Source organism: Staurois parvus, unplaced genomic scaffold (assembly GCF_062004578.1).
Source record: "Staurois parvus isolate SC_StPar_1 unplaced genomic scaffold, SC_StPar_1.0 ptg000022l, whole genome shotgun sequence".
Lineage (NCBI taxonomy): Eukaryota > Metazoa > Chordata > Amphibia > Anura > Ranidae > Staurois > Staurois parvus.
In genome coordinates, this window is record NW_028317818.1 from 9,299,338 (window position 1) to 9,324,653 (window position 25,316).

Consider the following 25,316-nt stretch of genomic DNA (forward strand, 5'->3'; position numbering starts at 1 on the left):
CTACAAAACAAAAAGGCCTGCACTGCTATATTTATGATAAAAAAAGTAAATGATTTACCTAACTTTACTTTTTTGGTTTACAAATACAATAAGTATAAAAACTTAATTCCCAGGGCTGTACAAGGGGCAAGGGAACACAAGATACTTAGCAGCCAAAAAGATGTTGCCATCAATTTAGGTTTGGTTCACATTCCTGCGACTTAGGAACCGACTTGTAAGACCCAAAGTCTCAGGACATGTGAAATGCCATGTATCTCTATCCAACTGACACTACTGAAGTCACTGTAACTTCAGAAAAGGTTCCTGCACTACTTTGATGTGACTTTGATATGGATTCAGTGCCAGAGACTGTAAAAGTTGTATCAAACTCAGACTTCAAAATTGCACTTTGGAGTCGGCTAATGTGAACCAAGCCTTAGGAAGGATTTTTTAAAACAATGGTTAAAAGAGAATTTCAGGATACACCAACCAGTCCCTCGCTGCCTCTACACTGAGAACTGAACAATCAAACACCAGTGAGTGGCTCAGTACTTAGTCTTCAATGTGCAGAGAGCGGTGACTGTCAGTCACTGGCTCTCTGCACTTCCCCTCACTGGGCTGTGTAGGGGGTGAGAGCAGCTGGCTCAGGCTCTCAGTGGCTTGCTGAGAGGCTGAGCCAGCTGCTGATGCAGGAATATGAGTGGATCCCAACATAAAAGTCAAGATTTGTCCAGAGTCTGGACCGGCTGAATATGGGTCACAGAAGTGCAAAATGAAGTGCACTTCTATGATCCCCAGGAGAAGTAAGGCAGGAAGAGCTTTGGACCTACTTCTCCTTTTAAGCGCTAATTCCCTCCCTTAGCAGCTCAGAAAGGCCACCCCTGATGAGGCCACTCAGCCTCTCAGCAAGCCACTGAGAGCCTGAGCCAGCTGCCGGTCCAGGGATCTGGGTGGATCCCGACATAAAAGTCGGGACATAAAAGTTGAGATTTCTCCACAGTCTGGACTTGCTGAATATCGGTCGCAGAATTGCAGAATGAAGAGTACTCCGTTGATCCCCAGGAGGAAGGCAGGAAGAGCTTTGGCCCTGCTTCTCCTAATTTCCTCCCTTAGCAGATCAGAAAGGCCACACCTAGTGAAGCAAAGGTAGCTAGGCAAGTGATCTGCATCTAGGTGAGAGGCCATTCACTGCCAGATCCAGTGTAGGGCAGCCGGGCCAGAGCCTAATAGCTGCAGCTTCTGAAGAAGGTACAGCTATGATGGGGAACCCCTCCTCAATTGCTACTAAAGAAATCAAATTCCATTAGTGACCCTTTGTGTCCTTGGATCCTTCTAGCTGTTCACATGTGTTACCAGAGCTATCCTGGACTTCACTGTTAGGGACTCTTCAAAATTTAGAAGTCTTGCACTTTGCCACTAGTGATTGTGTGTCCTGAACATTTTACTTTTCATGAGCTGTAGACAGGTTTTTTATTGAAGTGAATGGTTAGCAAAAATTATGAGGCTGAAGAGCAGTAAGGAAATGTTTAAAAATTACGAGACACGTAAAATTAGGTTCGCTGGTGAGATGCACTTCAGTCATGGTATATTATTAAAACTTTGGGGAGAGTACCCTTAGAAGGATAAGTGCATTACCATTTTTAGTTGCTGTACAATATTGATTTATTAAAGCTGGCCAGGTGAGTTGTCACCAGAGCAAGAGGTTAGGGGAAATCTTCCAGTGGCGACAATTTTTCAGTAAAGATTGTCTAAGATGGGAAATCTCACATTGGTCAGATTTCCTATAACTTCCTGTTGAGCCTCCAGAATAGGAAGCAAAGGGAAATCTTAACAGTGGGCACAGGTAGCGAAGAGGTTTTAACCCTTCTCTACTCTATCCAAATGAAACATAAAAGTTTTTAACTAAACCTACCTTGTATGTACCTTAATTTGATGTAAATATTTCCTGCACAACAGGCTTAAATTTATTTATATGAGCAATTTTTAATCTCAACAACTGAAACCGGAAAAAACTTTCTAGTGCAAAATTCTCTTTAAAGTGCGACTACAATCTGTTGAGAGGTATGATTGGGAATTGCCCAAAATATCCCAAAGGAGAGATTGCTGAGATTTTCCTTTTCTACTTCTATTCAAGTCTATGGAGCAGAAAAGATAAGACGGATTCCTTCCCTGGCTTTTAAATTGCAGCATTGTGTGCTCCAGGAAGGTTAATCACTCAACTGCTTTACTGAAAGTCTCTTATCTCTTTCTAGCAGCTCACATTACAGGCAATAAAATACAAAGAAATGAATCACATGACATTTTTGTCACAGGATTAAGATACAAACATTGCCTGAGTAGCTCTGTCCTTCAACTAGGTAGGGAGATCAATCAATATGAGCTAGTCAGGCTTTTGCTGTTAGGCACATGTTATGAGAATAAACATGATGGCAGAATGAGCAGCACAGTGAGTATACAGTTTACCTCATCATATTACTGTTGCTACTTCATTATCCAATCAGGAGGCTGGAATGTGTTTTTGACTAGCATTCTTGTGCAAACTATGCTGTGACTGCAGTGGAGATCAGAAAATACCTGGGATGATTAGTAAAGGTGCCTGGATTATAATAGTGGCTGCGCAGAATTGTGAATTCCCATTGTTTCTTATATGTCATATGGATGGCTGGGCATGTGTGTGCCACTTACCTGGAAAAGAGATGGCACTAGGATAATGTATTCAGAGAAGGAAATGCGGGGAAAGCAGTGTGATGCTCTGGGCAATGTTCTTCTGGGAAACCTTGGGTCCTACTGTTGCTGTGGATGTTATTTGAAAGTACCACCTACCTAAACACTATTGGTGACCAAGTACACCCCCTTCATGAAAACTGGTCTCTTTCGGGCAGAATAATGCACCCTGCCGCTTTGCAAAAAAAGTTCAAGAATGGTTTGAGGAACACAACAACAAGTTTGAATTGTTGACTTGGTCTCCAAATTCTCCAGATCTCCATCCAATCAAGCATCTTTGTGATATGCTGGAAAAACAAGTCTGACCAATGGAGGCTCCACCTCGCAACCTACAGGAGTTAAAGGATCTGCTACTTACGGTTTGGTGCCAAATAACAAAGCATACCTTCAGAGGTCTAGTGGTGTCCATGCCTTGATGGTTCAGGTCTGTTTGGGCTGAAAAAGGAGAGCTGTCAATGGTTTCATCATTTCCACACTTGAGTGGTGGGAGAGATGGAAGGATAGTCCTAAAGGCATAGTGAAAGCTATGAGAATAAAACTTGTATCATCAGCTGGACCAAGTGACAAGTACACCCCCTTCATGAAAACTGGTCTCTTTCGGGCAGAATAATGCACCCTGCCGCTTTGCAAAAAAAGTTCAAGAATGGTTTGAGGAACACAACAACAAGTTTGAATTGTTGACTTGGTCTCCAAATTCTCCAGATCTCCATCCAATCAAGCATCTTTGTGATATGCTGGAAAAACAAGTCTGACCAATGGAGGCTCCACCTCGCAACCTACAGGAGTTAAAGGATCTGCTACTTACGGTTTGGTGCCAAATAACAAAGCATACCTTCAGAGGTCTAGTGGTGTCCATGCCTTGATGGTTCAGGTCTGTTTGGGCCGAAAAAGGAGAGCTGTCAATGGTTTCATCATTTCCACACTTGAGTGGTGGGAGAGATGGAAGGATAGTCCTAAAGGCATAGTGAAAGCTATGAGAATAAAACTTGTATCATCAGCTGGATACAGAAAGTGTAAGCAGCAGTAATACATCATAAGAATCTCTGAGATGCCATTGGTTTGTGAGTGCTTCTACAAAGGAGTTGAACCCTAAGACAAGCTTTATATATTCAGCACTTTAAAAGGGTGTAGAGAACAGACAATAGACAGGCAGAACTCATGTAGGAGGATTTATTTAATCTCTGTGTATCATCTGATGCCAGTCATTTCACTGGGTATATGCAAGGGTTTACAACCACTTTAATGTGCTGAATGGCAGCAGATGTCTTTGGGCTTTCGACATCTGCCTTAACACATACCATGGTGATTCGATATAAGATGAATGCATTACCCATGTGGCTATTACTGCTGGGGTATTGTTCCTTATGCTCAATAGAGCTGAAGAAGTTACTTGATTGAGTTGCAAAATGTCCCTCAACATTAAGCAATCCAGCTGAATGTGATTAACCATTAGCTATACCCATCAGTAATATTGCAAGTATGCATGAATACATTTCGGACATGTGTCACAACCAATAGCAGAAGTATGTTTTTTTTTAAAAAGCCATATGTTTGATCATAAACTGTAATCCAGCCATTTGTAAAGAAAGGAGAATAAAGCATTTTTTCCAAAATATTATAATTCTATACTTACTGAAACACTAAAATAGAACAAATCATTCAAAGAATGTGCCCTCTTTGCTAGTAGAAAACATAAGCATTAAAAGTAAGTAGCCATAAAATGTCAAGTTCGTCCTCTTATTGGTATATTGTACAATAATTAAAGTGATTCTAAAGGTTCTAATTAAAAAAAAACAAACATGTTATACTTACCTGCTCTGTGCACTGGTTTTGCATAGAGCAGCCCTGATCCTCTTTTTTTTTATGTCCCCTGGTGGCGATCCTGGCTCCTCTACCCCTTCTGAGTGCTCCCAATAGCAAGCCTCTTGCTATGGGGCACTCAAGCAGGTTCGCTCCTGAGCCATGCTCCTGTGAATGAACATTGTTCATTCACACACAGAGCGCAGCTGGGCCCTGCTCCCCGGCTCTCTCCTCACTGGCTGTGATCACCAGCAGCAGGGGCCAATGGCTTCAGCCTGTGTGTGAACCAAGAGGAGAGAGAGGCCTTTAAAAGCCACTTCTCTCATGAACATTGCTGGATCAAGGAGGAGCGCAGGAAAGCGTAAGAGGGGGCTGAGGGAGGAGCTGCACCCAGAAAGTTGTTTACCTTAATGCATAGAATGCATTAAGGTAGCAATAAAAAGTCCTGCCTTTAGAACCACTTTAAAGAAGTATCACCAGAACTTAAAAAAGGTTGTTGAATGCCCCAGAAGACCTAGTGCATGTAGTACTTGATCTTGTTCTGCTCCGTAACCATATTGTGCAATAAAAGCATTTTTTTCTGTTTGTGCTTCTTGTTAGCTCCTTCCCAGGCTATTGCTCAAATTATGGGGATTACTATCGAGGAGATACAGCATAGCACTTTAGCCACCACCTTCTTCTCATTCTCATGCATTCTTATCTCCTGAGCCCAAACAGAACAAGCAGTTCTACTCAGTGTCACTCAAACCTTATTAGATATTCATCTCCTGGTGAGCAATGGGGTTTAGTTCCTTTTTCTGTCTTCCTTCCCACACTTCTTTTGTCATTTCTGTAGACAGAGTATGTTAAACATTGCAGGAATATCACTATATTGGTTTATGAATTCTATCTTTATGATTTAACCATAGATACCATTTAAAATTGCAGTTTAGAGTATTTCATGGTAATTGGTAAGTCCATAGTTTGCTTTTAATATCAACATTCTGCATTTTTACATGCAATGTCAGAAATGAAGGTCAGTTAGTCCTGGCGTGATGTGTAAACATGTCCAAGATGTTTTTGTATCACGTTTTTATTTCAACTCACCTAGTATAGTAAATAGTAAAGGAAAGGTTAGTCATAGGCATTGCCAGACCCTGGCACCAGGGGCACTTACCCCAGGTTTCCTGTCTGATGTCCTGGGTCTATTTGTAAAACATTTGTTGTAAGAATGTCAACATTTGTGCAAACTGAACTGCATTCACTGTATGTTTTCGAATAGATTATCTCCTTGACCATCCGTTCCATCTTGTGGCATAGTTTTCTGCTATACTTCAGTTAGAAAACATACCACATTTTGGCCACTAGATAGCACTACGAGTGGAGCAGCGAGGAGGGAGGTCACTGCATGGGAATTCTCAATGCAGAGGGGATCTCAGCATGACACAAAGAAGGCAGAGGACTACTTCAAAGTTTGTTTAGGCTTTTGTGAGGCAATTATAAAATATTAAAATGGTTTTTGTCACCTTGAGCAAGTCAGAAACCTACCTGTGATGGCTTCACCCAGCCAGGCATTCAGTGGTCATCTCCAGCCTGCTTCTCAATCTATGGTGCAGTAAGGTGTTATGTGCTGGGCTGCTAAAGGGGTCTCCTAACTGTGTCCTCCTGTTCAGTCTTCTGATTTTTCCTGCCATTATTTCTCCTGTTCTTCCTGGGTCCTGGTATCTGGTTGTTGCTGCTATGCTTATTGCCCTCTGCATCTCCTGTATTCCTCTCTGGATTTTCCAATATTCTAAGCACCTTTCCTGTACCCTACCATGAGCATACCTGTCCTATTGTCCATTCAGGTGAACTGTGCTCATGAAAATCCATCATGGATTTCCCGATAGGTTCATACATCTTTAAATGGACTCAAGAGACCATATTCTGCTTGCTTTTGGCAGCATTCAGACTGCTGTTGTTAGGCAGTGCTTCAATGTGATATGTCAGTATGCTCAGTTCCCTCTGGTACTAACTTGGTCTTGCATATTTTAATAGCATAGTATAAATGTATGGATTTGTTTTCACTTTAAGAGGCACTAAAATGGGAATAGTAGTCATTTTGTCTGCTTATAGATGTTTGCTTTACTTAGAAATTCTGCATTGCTTATAATGATAAATGGGGATGACGAAGTGTGAAACTATTGTTCTGGTAGTGTGATCTTGGCAACCAAGTGTGATTCTGTAATAGGACTCTATTGTTTCAAAAGGACTGTGGGTTTCTTTGTGTTCATTTCTTCCATATATCTGTATCATGTTTCTGAAAATGTCAACTAAATTCAAGGTATTTTCATTTCCTTTATCTACATAATGATTTATTTTACAATATATCTTTTCAGGAACAAGTGGAAAAAAAAGGGGGTATACCAAGAGAAAGGTTACATTTCCAACTATTGCTGTATGCTGTGTGCATGACACACTAAAGAAAATGAGAGTATTTTCAAGAATAGTTTTACCCCTGGCTTTGTCATAGTTTTTTGGGGGGAAACCCATAGTGGAACAAAGCTATAGCAATGGCAAATATATAAGCATTTTATCAGATCATCTCCAGTTCTTTTACAGTGTAAAGCAATCGTATTTAAACAATATAAAAATGCCACATATTCTGAATAATTGACTGGAGTACCTTAAATGAGTTTTTCATCTAAAACATAGATCTAGTCATTTACTTCTTAGACTTAACAATTTCATGCAATGAAGGATCTGACTTAACAATGTAATTCATCAGTATCAAAAAACCTACATTTTTTTTATACACAACTATTTCCTTTGCAGACTCACAAGTATAAAAACATTAAAAGTTTCCCAGATGCGCATGAGATAATCAAACACTTTCCCTCACAAGAGCAATAGCTCATTCCAGTTGCTCTAGTGACTGACTTATACTTATAACCATGCATAGGAGTAGATGGCTTCAAAACAACAAATTATAGCAGGAGTATAATGTATTTTATATTATTACAGCTTCATTGGCTCAGCTATATATACAGTATTATAAACGGTGGTATTTTTGTCACCTTTGCCTTTTTTTTAAAACAACTTTTCCCAAACTACATGGTAAAAGCTTCTATATTGTTCACAAACAACATGGTAGGAACTGGAAAACGCCTTCAAGCCAGTATGCGCCTTGTAGATTATGCTTATAGGGAACCCGTGAAGACAGAAGACAGACACATTTATTTTTAAAAGTACAAATTGAGATGAAAATAGTTAGGAAAGTATGTCCGAAAAGGAAAATCCCTATTCCAATCAGTTATGGAAAATTAAATTTCAAAGAAAAGCTGAGGAAAACATCATTTTTGTATGTTAGGGATTTTAGTATCAGAAGCCATTAGTAGAGAGCACAGTGGCAGAAGTGATGATGATAAAGATATACAGATTAATGGGTGTAACAACCATTATAGCAGCTCCTATGTCTTTAATAGAGCCTGTACGTCGGAGGAGGTATTCACTCAGAGCAGAGTATATTGGACACAGCAGCCTCGGCTATAAAAAAAACATAGATGCTCTGGCCTGGGCATGAGTAAGGTGGCATTATCTAGGCCTGCATGGTTTTGGTTAACACCAACACTGAAACGTATTTCTACAGGTTCTGTTGCCTGAGCATGTGAACTGCTCAGCTGCTGAAAAGTGCCTCTGCAAGTCTAACAACTTAAACAATGCAGTACGGTTTCCGTTGACCATCAGTATAAGGCTGCATGCACACTGGCTTAAAAAAAAATTGCTATTCCTAGAGGCATTTAGCATTTTTTGCCTGTAGAAGCAACTAATGTTATCCTATGTGTCCATGCACATTAGGTAGTCTAGAGTCATTTTTTAAGCTTATCTCTTAGAGGCGGGGAAGGAAAAAAACCCTATTTTGCATTTTTTTAGGGTTTTTTTCTGGCAGAAAAAAATGCTAAACACTAGTGGAAAAAAAACGCTCAGAATTAGGTTATTTTTCTGCCAAAGAGCACTGGCATTTTTTTAAGCCATTGCGCATAGAGCCTAGAGGTGTGTGTGTGAACAGGGAGGGGGGGGGGGGGTAATGGGCCCCAATGTACAGTAGAGCTTTCCACTAACCACCAGTTAAGAGTGCTTTCTGCTGACTGGTACCAAAATATTTTTTATATCAACTAGAACAGAGGATTTTACATACAAGGTCAATTTGGTGTATAAATGAACGTTAAAACATAACCAAATGTTGGATCCATTCTCATGCTATGAGCCATAAGAAACATGTAATTATACAGTGACGATAGTCAAGTTATTGAGTATCATAAACATAGATTTATCAGTGTAACAATTATCACCACAGGATGAATTAGTAGAAATGAGAGAGTGGAAGTAAGAGAAACATACTACTCTGTATCTGAAGGTCTTATGAATTTGTCCATTGTCCAAGTAGGTGTATATAGATATAGCAAAAAGCAAAGCACCAGAAGAGAAACAACTGGGCCTGCCTAAAAAGAACTGTCATATGTTTCCTATAGTTGGCCACCAGGTTTGCACACATCTCAGGAGGCATTTTGGCCCACTCCTCTTGGCAGATCCTCTCCAAGTAATTAAGGTTTGGTGGCTGATGTTTGGCAACTCGAACCTTTACAGATTTGCAATCGGATTAAGGTCTGTAGACTGGCTAGGCCACTCCAGGACCTTAGTGTGCTTCTTCTTGAGCCAATCCTTTGTTGCCTTGGCTATGTGTTTTGGGTCATTGTCATGCTGGAACACCCATCCTTGACCCATTTTCAATGCCCTGGCTGAGGGAAGAAGGTTCTCACCCAAGCTTGGCGGTACATTGCCCCGTCCATTGTCCCTTTGATGCGGTGCAGTTGTCCTGTCCCCTTAGCAGACAAACACCCCCAAAGCAGAATGTTTCCACCACCATGTTTGACAGTTGGGATGGTGTTCTTGGGGTCATAGGCAGCATTTCTCCTCCTCCAAACACTGCGAGTTGAGTTGATGCCAAAGAGCTCAATTTTGGTCTCATCTGACCACAACACTTTCAACCATTCCTCCTCTGTATCATTCAGATGTTCAGTGGCAAACTTCAGACAGGCCTGTACATGTGCTTTCTTGAGCAGAGGGACCTTGCGGGTACTGCAGGATTTCAATCCTTGTCGGCGTAGTGTGTTAGCAATTGTTTTCTTGGTGACTGTGGTCCCAGCTGCCTGGAGATCATTGACAAGATCCTCACGTGTAGTTCTGGGATGATTCCTCACTGTTCTCATGATCGTTGACACTCCACGAGGTGAGATCCTGCATGGTACACCAGACCTAGGGAGACTGACAGTTGCTTTGTGTTTCTTTCATTTGCGAATGACTGCACCAACTGTTTCCACCTTCTCACCAAGCTGCATGGCGATAGTTTTGTAGCCCAGTCTAGCCTTGTGTAGGTCTACAATGTTGTCCCTGACATCCTTGGACAGCTCTTTGGTCTTTGCCATGGTGGAGAGTTTGGAATCTGATTGTTTGATTGCTCCTGTGGACAGGTATCTTTTACACAGGTAACAAAATGAGATTAGCAGCACTCCCTTTAAGAGACTGCTTCTAATCTCAGCTTGTTACTTGTATGAAAGACACCTGGTAGCCAGAAATCCTGCTGAATGATAGGGGATCAAATACTTATTTCCCTCATGAACATGCAAATCAGTGCATCATTTGTTAGACATGCATTTCTGCTGAATTTGTTGATGCTTTTCTGTCTTTCAGTGTTACAATACACCTACCATTCGATTTTTAGACTGATCATTTCTTTGTGAGTGGGCAAACATTCATAATCAGCAGGGGATCAAATACTTATTTCCTTCACTGTATATATATATATATATATATAGGCTTTATCAGAGATGCAGTGTAAAGAACTGGGTAGAGAGAAGTGGTTAAAGAACTGGTGAAGAGATTGATTATCTTTTGGAATGGTGGATTGGAAACACACGTGACAGATATGCATCACTAGACTTTGGCCTGTAGCACAATTCCACCTGTGTCTGTTTTCTCCCATATTGGCACTACATGTCCACTGTCTTAAAAGTATGCCAATTTAGCATAGAGGTTGCAGTATGCAAGGTATTGTAGGGACTAGCCATAGAGGGATCATTTTGATGCAGTTGGCCAGCTTGAACATGTAATGCAACATATGCAAACTAAGAATCACCATTTTTTTCAGCAGGAGTTTGCTATGAATATGCAGGAATTATCATAGTACGAGTCATTAATTGAGCAGGAATGCCCACAGTTAATGGAATACTCTTTTATCTAAAAGTGCTGTTCACCCTCTTAAAAGTATACTACTGTTTAGTGGTTATCACTATTTTAAACCAGCATTTTCCGTATTATTTGTTGTATAATCAAAATTGATGTTGTTGTAAAGGTTATGTTTTCTTGTTGGAAAATTAAAAGCCTCACTCCTTTATTGCTTGAATTGTTAACCAATTAAAGGGATCTGGTACCGTTTGGCCTTCCCTCCACCCACCATTTTGATATTAAAGAATACAGTATTTCAGATTTTCCTGCCCTCTTTGCTTTTTAACCTGCAGTATGTAGTGAACCAACCCATATAGTAGGGACTGGCCAGAGAGGGATTACTTTGATGTAGCTGGCCAGCTGGAACATGTTTTGCAACATACGTATATGAGCTACTAATTCCCCTTTGCACAAGAAAGAGTTTGCTATGAATGGGTTAATAAGTGCTACACCTCTTTAGTATCTCATAGGTTGTATATATGGAAACTATTTAGGACCTGAACACACATCTCTAACTCAGACTGATCTTACTACATGATAAAAGATCTACTAGTGTATATGGCCAGCTTCAAACAGACTTGAAATTTAGTAATGGAGTGAAAGACACGTCACTCAGCAAAGTGACTGTTAGCTTTGGAAAATTAATGTTAGTGTGTTTTTCCTTGTATGTAACTGTGTGTTCAACATAAATACAGGTTCAGGTGACTGTTCCATTGTCTTAACTGTAGCACACACCCAGGAAAGATCAGGAAAAGCAGCAGTCAATGACAGTGTCCATTATCCAAGCAAGGTTCAAGGCAGGTAGCAATCAATAGTGAAATCCATATTCAGGCAATGGTCAGGGCAAGTGGCAATCAGTGGTGTAATCTTTTACCCAAGCAATGGTCTGGGTAGGGTTTGATCAGTAAAGTAATCCATTATTTAGGCACAGGGTCAGTAGCAAATTCAAAGGCAAGGCAAAACTTGTCAACTTGTCACATGCTTCTAACAACTTTGGGCTAGAGTTGTGACTAAAAATATACTCTTGTTGGGAGCCTTACTGGTTCTGGACTATGACACTATCTACTTGCCCTACTGTTAAAAATCCTTAAATAGTACAAGACAGAGTTGTTCAGAACTACTGAAATGCAAGTTTCTGTCATGGGTGGGGGGGGGGGTACATAGGATGTAATTAGAAAACTGAATCACAGTTTAACAGCCAATCAGAACTTTAGGGTTTTGATGTAGAGAGACAAGTGGAGTGTAGCATACCTATAATGAGTTACATTAGAACAATGTTCTTAAATAGGGGACATTTATCATTAGAAAGTAATTAGGACCAAATAGAACAAAAAAAAATCACAGAAAGTCTCTGCATGGATCAATGTTAACTTGGATTTTAACTGCCCCTGCTAGCACTAGACATCACAATATTTAAAGGCAATAATAGAAAATTGTAGGTATTTTCAATACATTCCTCATTTTATTTCCTTCTTTTTGTCATGTAGGTAGATAAACCATGTATCAGCCAGAACTAGATAAAGGATATCCAGCATCTGCACCAGCTTACCCACATCCAGGTTGGTATATAGAAATGTATTTTTAGTGATGGATAAAACATATTCTGTATGGGTGGTTATAAATGATTTGTTTTTACTATCAATATATATGTCACTATATGTGATCTCTGTTAATAATGAGGATCAGAGTGTTTGGGGTCACCTGAGGGAGTGATATCAAGCAAAGACAACTGTTATAAACTGACCTAATTGGCTTTGTTGAAAGACAGAAGGAAAACATTAACCATGCACAGACTACTTTTGTCCATCTGTCATTCTCAGGGAAATATCTGTTTGCATATGGCCAGCTAATTGCACACTAAGTATAATAATCTGTGCAAAAAATCCCAGGCTTGGTTTAGTAAAAATTAATAAATAATAGGATCACTTTTCATTGTTCATGATTCATCATTCCCATATCATTTTATTCTAGTTTGCACCCACATAACAGTATTACCAGACTCAAGTTTATCAATCATTTTACTGGAATGCAGTGAATGTCCATAATGTAGTATACTACAAGGGTCAATTATTTTTAAATGTTTCCCCATTGAAAATTAGATTTAGGAAACAGAGAACACAAGCTCCCCATTATTCACTTCACAGCCTTGGTTGGACATTTAGGTTCCATACACACTTGCAGTTTTTTAAAGCTAAAAAAAATGCTGGATAAAATGTTGGATAAAAACCACTGCTAGTAGCGTTTTTTTAGTAGCATTTAACATTTTTTCCTGCTGGAAAGACGCTCCAAAAAACTCTGCAAAAACAATTTTTTTCTGCTCCTAAATGCTGAAGAAAAATGCTTATAGCCTAAAGTTTGCATGGACACATAGGATAACAATATTTATCTTCTAGGAGCAGAACGAAAATTCTAATAACAGCTTCAATGAGCTGGAAAAAATGTTCTGACCATAATGAATAAAGAAAATATACAGAAAAACTATACCTTTCCATTTAATGAGAAAAAGGAGCACTGAGCGTGTACTCACAAAACCAGCCTCAGGCAGTTGTTATATAATAAAAGAGATATAGTCTTTTTGAATAAATTTATTGATGCTGATTTTTCCAACAAAAGCTATTTAATGCTTAAATTTATGCCCCAATAGCATCTGAAATCTTTCTATTTGAATCAATTAATGTTATCTTTTTGACATTGCTAAACAATTTGCCATTTTTAACATGGAACAATTAACCTAGATAAGCCAGGCCTATCATAACTGTTTAACATATAAGTAAAGGCAAACCATTTTTTTTAGTTTTGGACAGAGTGGAGATGGATTCTAACATCGATTAGGTTTTTGTTTTATTACTGTGTGCCCCATTAGGAAGATTCACTCTCTTCATTTGTCCTATTTATCATTGAATGTGAGAGTAAAAGATAATCCCAAATTTTGGTTTATCCCCAGAAAAGTTATAAAAGGTAAATTTTCTTATGGGGAAACTAGTTCTGGTGGCCTAGGGGTCCCCAAGAGATTCCCTTAATTTGCAGGGATTTGATCTCACTTCCTGTTTTAGCTATGGGACAGGAGGTAAAGGTGAAGAAAATCTCCCCAATGGGACACAGATGGCAAAAAAAAATCTGACAGAGCTTATAACCCTCTCTTATGCTATCCAAAATGAAAAAAAAATTTGCTGATAGCTCTTCTTTAAACAAACTATGTAGTTGTTACTTTACCCCCTAGGTCACTATTTTCATTTCTAGCCCTGGAGTTAGTGGATGCAACAATGTTCTTTGTAGATTGATATAGAAAAACTGACAGTGCTACATCAATAGATTTAATCAAAATAATACAGATACAATATTGAGTTCAATGTCAGAGCATCTAACACTAACCTAACACTTAAGGCACAGTTCTTTGAGGACATTCAGAATGGTCCTTTCAAACAGTGTATCTAGAGACTGGGAACACAGAAAATACTAGAAATTCACTGAAGTTTCGGCTGCCGAAACATATCGGCTGAAAATAGCCATATCGGCATTTCGCCGATATGAAAAATTTAGCTTATACAGGGGACTGTGGGTACTGCAAATGTGAGGGGGTGGGGGGGGGGGGGGTGATGGAGAAAGTCAGGAAAGGAGCGACTGCCTATATGTCAGTGTCAGTTTTTAAATGTAATTACCAGCTTTTTTTTTCTTCACTATAGCTCAGAGAATGAGCTGTCCCTCTCCCCGGAGCTAAAGGAAACAAAGGGGCGGGTTGCTGGGTAATGTCACTGGTTGAACCCACCCCTTTATTTCCTTTAGCCCTCCCAAAAATGACAGCTCCTTTCCTGAGCTATAGTGAAGAAAAAAAAATCCTGTAATTGCAATTAAAAACAATGGCATTTTTAAATGTAATTACCAGCATTTTTTCCCTTTACTATAGCTCAGAGAAGGAGCTGTCATTCTCGGATGGAAACAAAGGGGCGGGGTCAACCAGTGACATTACCCAGTGACCCTGCCCCTTTGTTTCCTTCAGCTTCGGGGAGAGTGACAGCTCATTCTCTGAGCTATAGAGAAGGAAAAAAAAGCTGGTAATTATATTTAAAAACCAGCACTGACATATGGGGGTTTATTTACTAAACCTGGTTGACTCAGAATCTTGTCTACTTCTGCATAAAAACCAATCAGCTTCCAGGTTTTATTGCTGAAGCTTAACTGAACATGCTAAGGTTAGAAGCTGATTGGCTACCATGCACAGGTGCCCAAGATTCTGAGTCAACCAGGTTTAGTAAATAAACCCCATAGTGACAGCCAGTGAGGGAGCCTCTCTGTATACACTGCTCCTCTCCTGCTCCCTCCTTGCACACACTGCCTGCCCACCCCATCCTCCCTACAAGGAGGAACTATCACTTATATGCTATCACATAGGGGACTATTGGTCCCCTATGTGATAGCAATAAAATCATAAGTTTAAAAAAAAAAAAAACAATAGGAGCCTCCCCAGCCCCACATACGCACACATTTCGGTTTTGGTTTGGTTTTTGGCCATGTGCATTCTGAATTTTTGGTATCAGTTTTGGTACCAGAATTTTCATTTCAGTGCACCACTAGAAAATACATTGTATAATAAACTCATATTTTCTTGTTTAAAAAGTCTACAGATTTTGGCATGATCATTTAATACAAGTTATCAGAATTTTGCAGCGTTGGAGTACATGGAAAATTACTGTTAGACTTAGCAAACTATCTTGATTTCTATGCAAATTGCATCTTTAAAATTCATGTGTAAATTTACTATATGTATTCAATTTATTTGTGAATGTGTAGGAGCTGCTTATCCACCTCCTCCAGCCTATGGACCACCTCAACCAACAGGTAAAGTTATTTCTCTACTTTTAAAAGATTGTTATCCCCTTCACTCCTAAAACAAAAACAAATCTTAAAGCCTAAGCACAATTTTGCTACATGTGTTAGCAAAACTGTATATATCATCACAATTACTTTGTGCATTCAGGTGGATTATACCGTGTTTTATTTCAGGACAAATTGGGCTTTCATTTGGTGGTAAATGGTAATAGATATCTCCTGATTTTTTCTTCATTATCAAAGGAAAACTGACCCAAAATAGTAAAAAAAAAAAATTTTTTTTAGTTGTATATTTCTTGCTACTACCATAACCAACCACCAAAGAACAATCCAAAATCATTTCTCCTGCTCCTGATGATCGCAGCGATATCACATATGTTAGTTGTTGTTTGTACTCATAATACCGCCCAGAAACAATAGTACGCATTTTGCTTTTTTTTATGCTGCCACTAACTGACACTGATGCTAGTTTAAAAATTAAAAGGAAAAAAAATACTGAAAAAAAATACTGACCCTGACCTTGACACAAACACTAACCCTGACACTGACCCAGATCAAACCTTGATCCAGGTATTTTATTTTATTTATTTATTTTATGTATTTATTTATTTACTTACACACACTTTTTCTCTCTCTGAAAGGACAGAGAAAGAAACAATGTATCTCTTTCCTCCATTCAGAGAGAAAACAAGGGGGTAGGGCATCATAGTGACTGATCACTGTGATATCCAATCAGAGGCTTTCACAGCGAATCAGGAGTTCCAGGTCCCAATCATTAGAATGGGACCCGAGGCTTTCACTGACACCCTGGTCTTTGTTCTGGGAGTGCATTGTGTGGCAAGCTCCTAATACAAAAACAGATATGCAAATTAGCGGCCTCACAGAAAAAAGCCCAGTCCAGCGGGGCTGCTAATTTGCGCATACTCAGCACCAAGGGGTTAACAAGTTGCTAAAAGGAAAAAGAAAAATAGGAAGTAATCAAAATAAATATGTTCATATACATATATAGAAAGAGAAAAGGGAAGTGAGGCACTGAGCACTCTGTGTTTTCAGGTAAGGCAATATCAAAGGTTTTTTTTTATCAGGACAGCACACAATAAAAAATACTTAACCACTTCCTGTCCGGACACTTTTACCCCCTTCCTGTCCAGGCCAATTTTCAGCTTTCAGCGCTCTCACATTGTGAATGACAATTACTCAGGCATACAACACTGTATCTAAATGAAATTATTATCATTTTTTTCAAACAAATAGAGCTTTAATTTGGTGGTATTTAATCATCACTGGGGTTTTTATTTTTTGCTAGAAAAATGAAAAAAGACTGAAAATTTTGTAAAAAAACATGTTTTTCTTAGTATTTGATACTAAATTTTGCAAATAAATATACTTTCTTCATAAATTTAGGCCAAAATCCATTGTGCTACATTTTGTTGGTAGACATAACCCAAATCAGTGTGTATTATTTAGTCTTTGTGAAAGTTATAGAGTCCACAGACCACGGTATATATATTTGATATATTTGAAAATGTATCAATCCTGATGCACGGACTACCTATATAATTTCTTGGGGCCCTAAAATGCCAGGACAGTACAAATACCCCCCAAACGACCCTTTTTTGGAAAGTAGACAGTCTGAGGTATTTAATGAGAGGCATGGGGAGTTTTTTGAAGTTGTCATTTTTTGCCAATTTTTTAAGGAAATGATGAAAGTAAAAAAAATTTTTTTTTTTTTCCCACAAAGTTGTCATTTAACAAGTTCTTTCTCTCACACGGCATAGGCATACTTGCAATTACACCCCAAAACACATTCTGCTACTCATCCTGAGTATGGCGATACCACATGTGTAAAACTTTTTCACAGCCTAACCACATAGAAGGGCCCCACATCCAATAAGCACCCTTAGGCGTTCTAGGGGCAAAAGTTACACATCTAATTTCTTGACTGTCTATCACAGTTTTGGAGGTCCTGGAGCACCAGGACAATTGAATTACCCACAAAATGACCCCATTTTCGAAAGAAAACACCTCAAGGTATGTTTTAAGAGGCATGGGGAGTCCTCTGAAGACTTCATTTTTTGCCACATGTTTTTGGAAAATGTGAAAAGAAAATGAAAATGTATTTTTTTTTACGCAAAGTTGTCAATCTATGAGATATTTCTATTACACAGCATAGGCATACTTAAAATGATACCTCAAAACGCATTCTTTAACTCCTGCTGAATATGGCGATACCAAATGTGTGAGACTTTTTCACAGTCTGGCCACATAGAGGGGTTCCACATCCAATAAGCACCTGTTAGCGTTCTAAGGGCAAAAATTACACATCTAATTTCTTGACTACCTATTGCCGTTTTGGAGGTCCTGGAGCATCAGGGCAATGGAATTATCCACAAAATGACCCCATTTTGGAAAGCAAACACCCCAAGGTATGTTTTAAGAGGCATGCAGAGTCTTCTGAAGACTTCATTTTTTGCCACAGGTTTTTGGAAAATGCGAAAAGAAAATGAAAATGTATTTTTTTCTACACAAAGTTGTCAATCTATGAGATATTTCTAATACACTGCATAGGCATACTTAAAATTACACCCCAAAACACATTCTCTAACTCTTCCTGAATATGGTGATACCAAATGTGTGAGACTTTTTCACAGTCTGGCCACATAGAGGGGTTCCACATCCAATAAGCACCTGTTAGCGTTCTAAGGGCAAAATCGCACATCTAATTTCTTAACTACCTATTGCTGTTTTGGAGGTCCTGGAGCATCAGGACAATGGAATTATCCATAAAAAGACCCCATTTTGGAAAGCAAACACCCCAAGGTATGTTTTAAGTTCTCCGTCACTCTCATCTGTCATACTCAGAATTTGAAATGCCTCCTCTCTTGTATATGATCTTTTGGCCATATTTTTGACACTGATCAGGACCCACTGGTATGGCAGTGATCAGGATGGTGTTGCAGTGAGGGAAAGATATCTGGCTGCAGTTGGTTCACACTAGTCACTGTTGGGCAAAAATCAGAGATACAGTGAGGTGGCTGGCAATGTTTTGTGTGTGTGTAAACTCTGTGCAAAGGCTGAAAATTACTCACAGTTAGCTGTACTGGATCTCTCTCCTCACAGACGATGGCAGTGAACAGGATCCACTGGTGTGGCAGAGATCAGGGACACTTTATGAACAGGCACACTGTAAGGTGATCAGGGACACTGATTGGGCCACTGTATGGTGATCAGGGACACTGCTGGGCCACTTGTGTGGCGATCAGGGACACTGTGGCAATCAGGGACACTGTGGCGATCAGGGACACTGCTGGACCACTTGTGCGGCGACCATGGACACTGCTGGGCCACTGCGATGATCAGGACACTGCTGGGCCACTTGTGTGACGATCAGAAACACTGCTGGGCAACTGCGGTGATCAGGGACACTGCGGTGATCAGGGGCACTGCTGGACCACTTGTCCGGCGATCAGGGACACTGCTGGCCACTTGTGTGATGATCAGGGACACTGCTGGGCCACTTGTGTGGTGATCTGGGCCACTGCGGCAATCAGGGACACTGCGGTGATCAGGGACACTGCTGGACCACTTGTGCAGCAATCGGGGACACTGCGGTGATCAGGGACACTGCTGGGGCACTGCGGCGATCAGGGACACTGCTGGACCACTTCTGCGGCGATCAGGGACACTGCTGGGCCACTGCGATGATCAGGACACTGCTGGGCCACTTGTGTGGCAATCAGAAACACTGCTGGACTACTGCGGTGATCAGGGACACTTCGGTGATCAGGGGCACTGCTGGACCACTTATCCGGTGATCAGGGACACTGCTGGGCCACTTGTGTGGTGATCAGGAACACTGCTGGGCCAATGTGGGGATCAGGGACACTGCTGGGCCAATTGTGTGGTGATCAGGAACACTGCTGGGCCAATGCGGTGATCAGGGACACTGCTGGGCCACTTGTGTGGTGATCAGGAACACTGCTGGGCCAATGCGGTGATCAGGGACACTGCTGGGCCACTTGTGTGGTGGTCAGGGACACTGCTGGGCCACTGCGGCAATCAGGGCCACTGCGGCGATCAGGGACACTGCTGGACCACTTGTGCGGCAATCAGGGACACTGCGGTGATCAGGGACACTGCTGGGCCACTGTGGTGATCAGGGACACTGCTGGACCACTTGTGCGGCAATCGGGGACAATGCTGGGTTACTTGTGCGGCGATCAGGGACACTGCTGGGCCACTTGTGTGGCGATCAGGGACACTGCTGGGCCACTGCGGCAATCAGGGACACTGCGGCAATCAGGGACACTGCTGGACCACTTGTGCGGCAATCAGGGACACTGTGGCGATCAGGAACACTGCTGGACCACTTGTGCGGCAATCAGGGACACTGCGGTGATCAGGGACACTGCTGGGCCACTGCGGCGATCAGGCACACTGCTGGACCACTTGTGTGGCGATCAGGGACACTGCTGGGCCACTGCGGCAATCAGGGACACTGCGGCAATCAGGGACACTGCTGGACCACTTGTGCGGCAATCAGGGACACTGTGGCGATCAGGAACACTGCTGGACCACTTGTGCGGCAATCAGGAACACTGCGGTGATCAGGGACACTGCTGGGCCACTGCGGCGATCAGGGACACTGCTGGACCACTTGTGCGGCAATCAGGGACACTGCGGTGATCAGGGACACTGCTGGGCCACTGCGGCAATCAGGGACACTTCTGGGCCACTTGTGTGGCAATCAGGGACACTGCTTGGCCACTGCGGCGATACTGCTGGGCCACTTGTGTGACGATCAGGGACACTGCTTGGCCACTGTGGCGATCAGGGATACTGTGACGATCAGGGACACTGTGGCGATCAGGAACACTGCTGGGCCACTATGTGGTGGTCAGGGACACTGACAATCAGGGACACTGCTGGGCCACTTGTTGGGCGATCAGGGCCACTTGTGGGCAATCAGGGCCACTTGTGGGCGATCAGGACCACTTGTGGGCGATCAGGGCCACTTGGGGCGATCAGGGCCACTTGGGGCAATCAGGGCCACTTGGGGCAATCAGGGACACTTGTGGGGGCAATCAGGGACACTACGTGGGGGCGATCAGGGCCACTTGTTGGCGATCAGGACCACTTGTGGGCGATCAGGGCCACTTGGGGCAATCAGGGCCACTTGGGGCAATCAGGGCCACTTGTGGGGGCGATCAGGGCCACTTGTTGGGGCAATCAGGGACACTTATTGGGGTGATCAGGGACACGTGGGGCAATCAGGGCCACTTTAGGGGCGATCAGGGACACTTTAGGGGCGATCAGGTGTCACTGAGGTGGAGGGCAGTTAGCTACAACCCTCTTCTTTGCTGTTTCTCCTCTCACAGACAACTCCTTGAGATGAGAAGGAGGCGGAAGCCGCACCATGCGGCTTTTGTTTACACTTAAGCTGTGTCCTTATTGGACACAGCTGATCACATGGTATGGGACCGATTTCATTGGTCCCATACCATGTCACGTAATCCACCGTGTCCGTCGGACTCGGCGATCATCGGGCTCGCGGGTGCGCGCTCTAGGAGCCGAGCACGAGCCTCAGATACAAGGTGCCGTTTAGAGACGGCAACCCGCTCCTGTAGGTGTCCCGTCCTGCCGTTTATAAACAGCGGCCGGACGGGAAGTGGTTAAAGTTGTTAAAAGACCACTAAATACTTCCTCTTATAAAATCTGCCTCACTTCCTCCACTTCTACAGCAAACCATTTGAGCAGAACTCATTTCTCTGTGCCTTATGTATGGCACCACCTCTTCAACAATACACGTTTGTTGGCGAGGCCAGGAATAGGGTACCCAAATTAGGGAAGCAGCACACAGAGTCCACAAAGGATTAACAGTTGCTGTATTTAGAAGAATGCAGGTTTAGGAAGTAACCAGGTTGCATGAAGAACACAGATGCTAGCACTTTATAGCAACAAGTGTGGAACACTCATAGGCAAATATTCCGGAACAATTGCAGTAACCGGTATGATTACCACCCCACTCACAGCACAGTTCTCAGCAGGGTGTTATCATAGTCCTTAACAGCACAGGGGTAATAAGGCAATACAACTAAGCCAGCCAGTAGCAGGAACATTCAGCCCTTCATCAAGGACATGGAGCGCTATATGCTCAGTCACAGTAGGCCACACTACAGGCACAGTCTACATCCCCTACTCTTTCCCTTCTCACACTGAAACCTCTCCATAACAATAATCCTCTGTTCCTGTCAAACACACTTCCTCTCCCTACACTGTCCACCAACAAACGCGTGTAATTCAGGAGCCCACAGAGGACATTAGCAGGAGATGGAAAAACACATAAAGAAACAATTTAATGAAAAATGAATTACAGGTCTATTAAAGTGAAACTATACTGCATCCGAGTACCACTCACCCATCCATCCATGTCTCCAGGCTTAATTTTGCCAAGAAATCACTTTGAAAATACCCCCAGGCATTTTTAGCAGTGGCGATCTTGAGTAAGGGCAGATGATTCATGTAGCATTTACTTCCAGGAATCCATCTTCCCTTAGCTTAGGCATGCAGGCAGGAGTGTGTGCTTAGCTGAGAAACGTCCTCCTCCCCTCCTGAAGACTCCTGGGATGTATGACATCATTTACCTAGGCCAGAAACCAGGAAGTAACTTAGGAAAGGTTAAAAAAAAAGTTTAAAACAAGTAATATACAGTACTTTCCTATCTACAGTATTTACTAATGTTAACAGCATAAGGATTAAAAATAGTCAATGTTGATTGAGGGAGTGAAGTTCCACTTTAAGTAGCAGAGGTGTATGGATTATTTTGACAAGGATTTTGTTTAGTGTCACTTTTATGTTAATGGTAATGATGGCATTTTCTTTTCCATATTGTTTAAAATATATTTTGTAATAGATGTATTGGTATTGGTATTGACCTACAATACTAATCATACAATTATGATATACTATAGTAATATAATATACACTGCTGAAAAAAATTAAAGGAACACTTTGAAAACACATCAGATCTCAATGGAGAAAAATATCATGCTGGATATCTATACTGATATGGACTGGGTAATGCAATAGGAACATAAGAATGCCCACTGTTTGATGGAAATTAAAATTATCAACCTACAGAGGACTGAATTCAAAGACACCCTGAAAATCAAAGTGAAAAAAATGATGCTCAGTCATTTGTATGGCCCCCATGTGCTTGTATGCATGCCTGACAACATCGGGACATGCTCCTAATGAGACGCCATGTGCGGTGTGGCCAGCATGAAAGGAATATAGCACATATAACTGAAGCGCTCCAGGTGCCATCTGGTGGGTGCTCTGTAACTAAATCTGAATGAAATCATGATACAAAACAGCAGTAAATATAGCACTGACAAGATGCACAAATAGAGCCCAAATCATCTGGGGGATATACAGTGGGGCAAAAAAGTATTTAGTCAGCCACCAATTGTGCAAGTTCTCCCACTTACAAAGATGAGAGAGGCCTGTAATTGGCATCATAGGTAGACCTCAACTATGAGAGACAAATGAGAAAAAAAATCCAGACAATCACATTGGCTGATTTGGAAAGAATTTATTTGCAAATTATGATGGAAAATAAGTATTTGGTCAATATCAAAAGTTCATCTCAATACTTTGTTATATATCCTTTGTTGGCAATGACAGAGGTCAAACGTTTCCTGTAAGTCTTCACAAGGTTGGTCACACTGTTGCTGGTATGTTGGCCCATTCCTCCATGCAGATCTCCTCTAGAGCAGTGATGTTTTGGGGCTGTCGCTGGGAAACACTGACTTTCAACTCCCTCCAAAGGTTTTCTATGGGGTTGAGATCTGGAGACTGCCTAGGCCACTCCAGGACCTTGAAATGCTTCTTACGTTGCTCCTTCGTTGCCCCGGTGGTATGTTTGGGATCATTGTCATGTTGGAAGACCCAGCCACGTTTCATCTTCAATGCCCTTGCTGATGGAAGGAGGTTTGCACTTAAAATCTCACGATACATGGCCCCATTCATTCTGTCCTGTACATGGATCAGTCGTCCTGGTCCCTTTGCGCAGAAACATCCCCAAAGCATGATGTTGCCACCCCCATGCTTCACAGTAGGTATGGTGTTCTTTGGATGCAACTCAGCATTCTCTCTCCTCCAAACACGACGAGTTGTGTTTCTACCAAACAGTTCTATTTTGGTTTCATCTGACCATATGACATTCTCCTGGATCATCCAAATGCTCTCTAGCAAACTTCAGACGGGCCCGGACATGTACTGGCTTAAGCAGGGGGACACGTCTGGCATTGCAGGATCTGAGTGCCTGGCGGCGTAGTGTGTTACTGATGATAGCCTTTGTTACGTTGGTCCCAGCTCTCTGCAGGTCATTCACTAGGTCCCCCCGCCTGGTCCTGGGTTTTTTGCTCACCGTTCTTGTGATCATTTTGACCCCACCGGGTGAGATCTTGCGTGGAGCCCCAGATCGAGGGAGATTATCAATGGTCTTGTTTGTCTTTAATTTTCTAATTATTGCTCCCACAGTTGATTTGTTCACACCAAGCTGCTGGCCTATTGTAGATTCAGTCTTCCCAGCCTGGTGCAGGTCTACAATTTTGTTTCTGGTGTCCTTCAACAGCTCTTTGGTCTTCACCATAGTGGACTTAGGAGTGTGACTGTTTGAACTTGTTATCAGTATAAAAGACACCTGTCCACAACCTCAAACAGGTGCCATTGATACAGGTAATGAGTGCAGGACAGAGGAGCCTCTTAAAGAAGAAGGTACAGGTCTGTGAGAGCCAGAAATCTTGCTTGTTTGTAGGTGACCAAATACTTATTCTCCACCATAATTTGCAAATAAATGCTTTCCAAATCAGCCAATGTGATTGTCTGGATTTTTTTTCTCATTTTGTCTCTCATAGTTGAGGTCTACCTATGATGCCAATTACAGGCCTCTCTCATCTTTTTAAGTGAGAGAACTTGCACAATTGGTGGCTGACTAAATACTTTTTTGCCCCACCGTACATACATCTGTATTCACCCATATTATTATTACAGATTATACAAAATAAAATAAAAGGGCCCTATCTGAGGCAGACTACAAAAATATTAAAAACATAATGCAAACAAAATAAATCATTAGAAAAATGTGACAAGACCACCAACCTAAATATTACATTAAAAAAGTTAAACACTAACAAAATCAAGAAAAACCCCCACAAAAAAATGTTTATTTATAAAAAATATATATATAATTAAAACTGAAATAAAGAAGGAAACCAAGGTTGGAAGAAAAGAAAGGAGGGAGAGAGGAGTGGGAGAGTAATTGAAAAACGATGGAGACATCAAATGGCAAAAAAAGGGGTAAAGCTCAAGCTTTCATTAAGGCCAGGCCTCAAGCTCCCATATCCATCTTGCTTCATGTTGGAGAACTAATCTATCAAAACCCCCTCCTCCTCTCACGGATCACTACTAATTACTTGTTTATTAGACTTTGAAGCTTTTTTCTTTGGGAGTTGCAATACATCATACTACTGGTGACCTGTAACAACCTCATCTAGATACACTTTGACTGTTAATTTAGATCAGTGGTCTCCAAATTGTGCCTGGGGGTCTGGACGTGGCCCTTCGCTTGCTTTTATCCGGTCCTTCAAGCACTTTTTGTCCCACTGATGCAAGACACTATTTCTGTTACTGACACCAAAAAAGGAACATAATTACTGTTACTGACATAAAAAAAATGG

At 41.6% G+C, this 25,316-nt stretch overlaps 1 protein-coding gene across 2 annotated transcripts in view; it reads left to right on the plus strand.

Moving 5' to 3' along the window:
- LOC149472200 (LITAF domain-containing protein-like) overlaps positions 1 to 25,316 on the plus strand; it is a 78,616-nt gene that overhangs the window by 46,525 nt on the left and 6,775 nt on the right. For both annotated transcript variants that reach the window (XM_089692530.1, XM_089692524.1), the window contains exons 2-3: positions 12,234 to 12,305; positions 15,535 to 15,582. In XM_089692530.1, coding sequence (XP_089548656.1) covers positions 12,245 to 12,305; positions 15,535 to 15,582 — 109 coding nt within the window. In that variant the 5' untranslated portion in view covers positions 12,234 to 12,244. The remainder of the gene's footprint in view (positions 1 to 12,233; positions 12,306 to 15,534; positions 15,583 to 25,316) is intronic.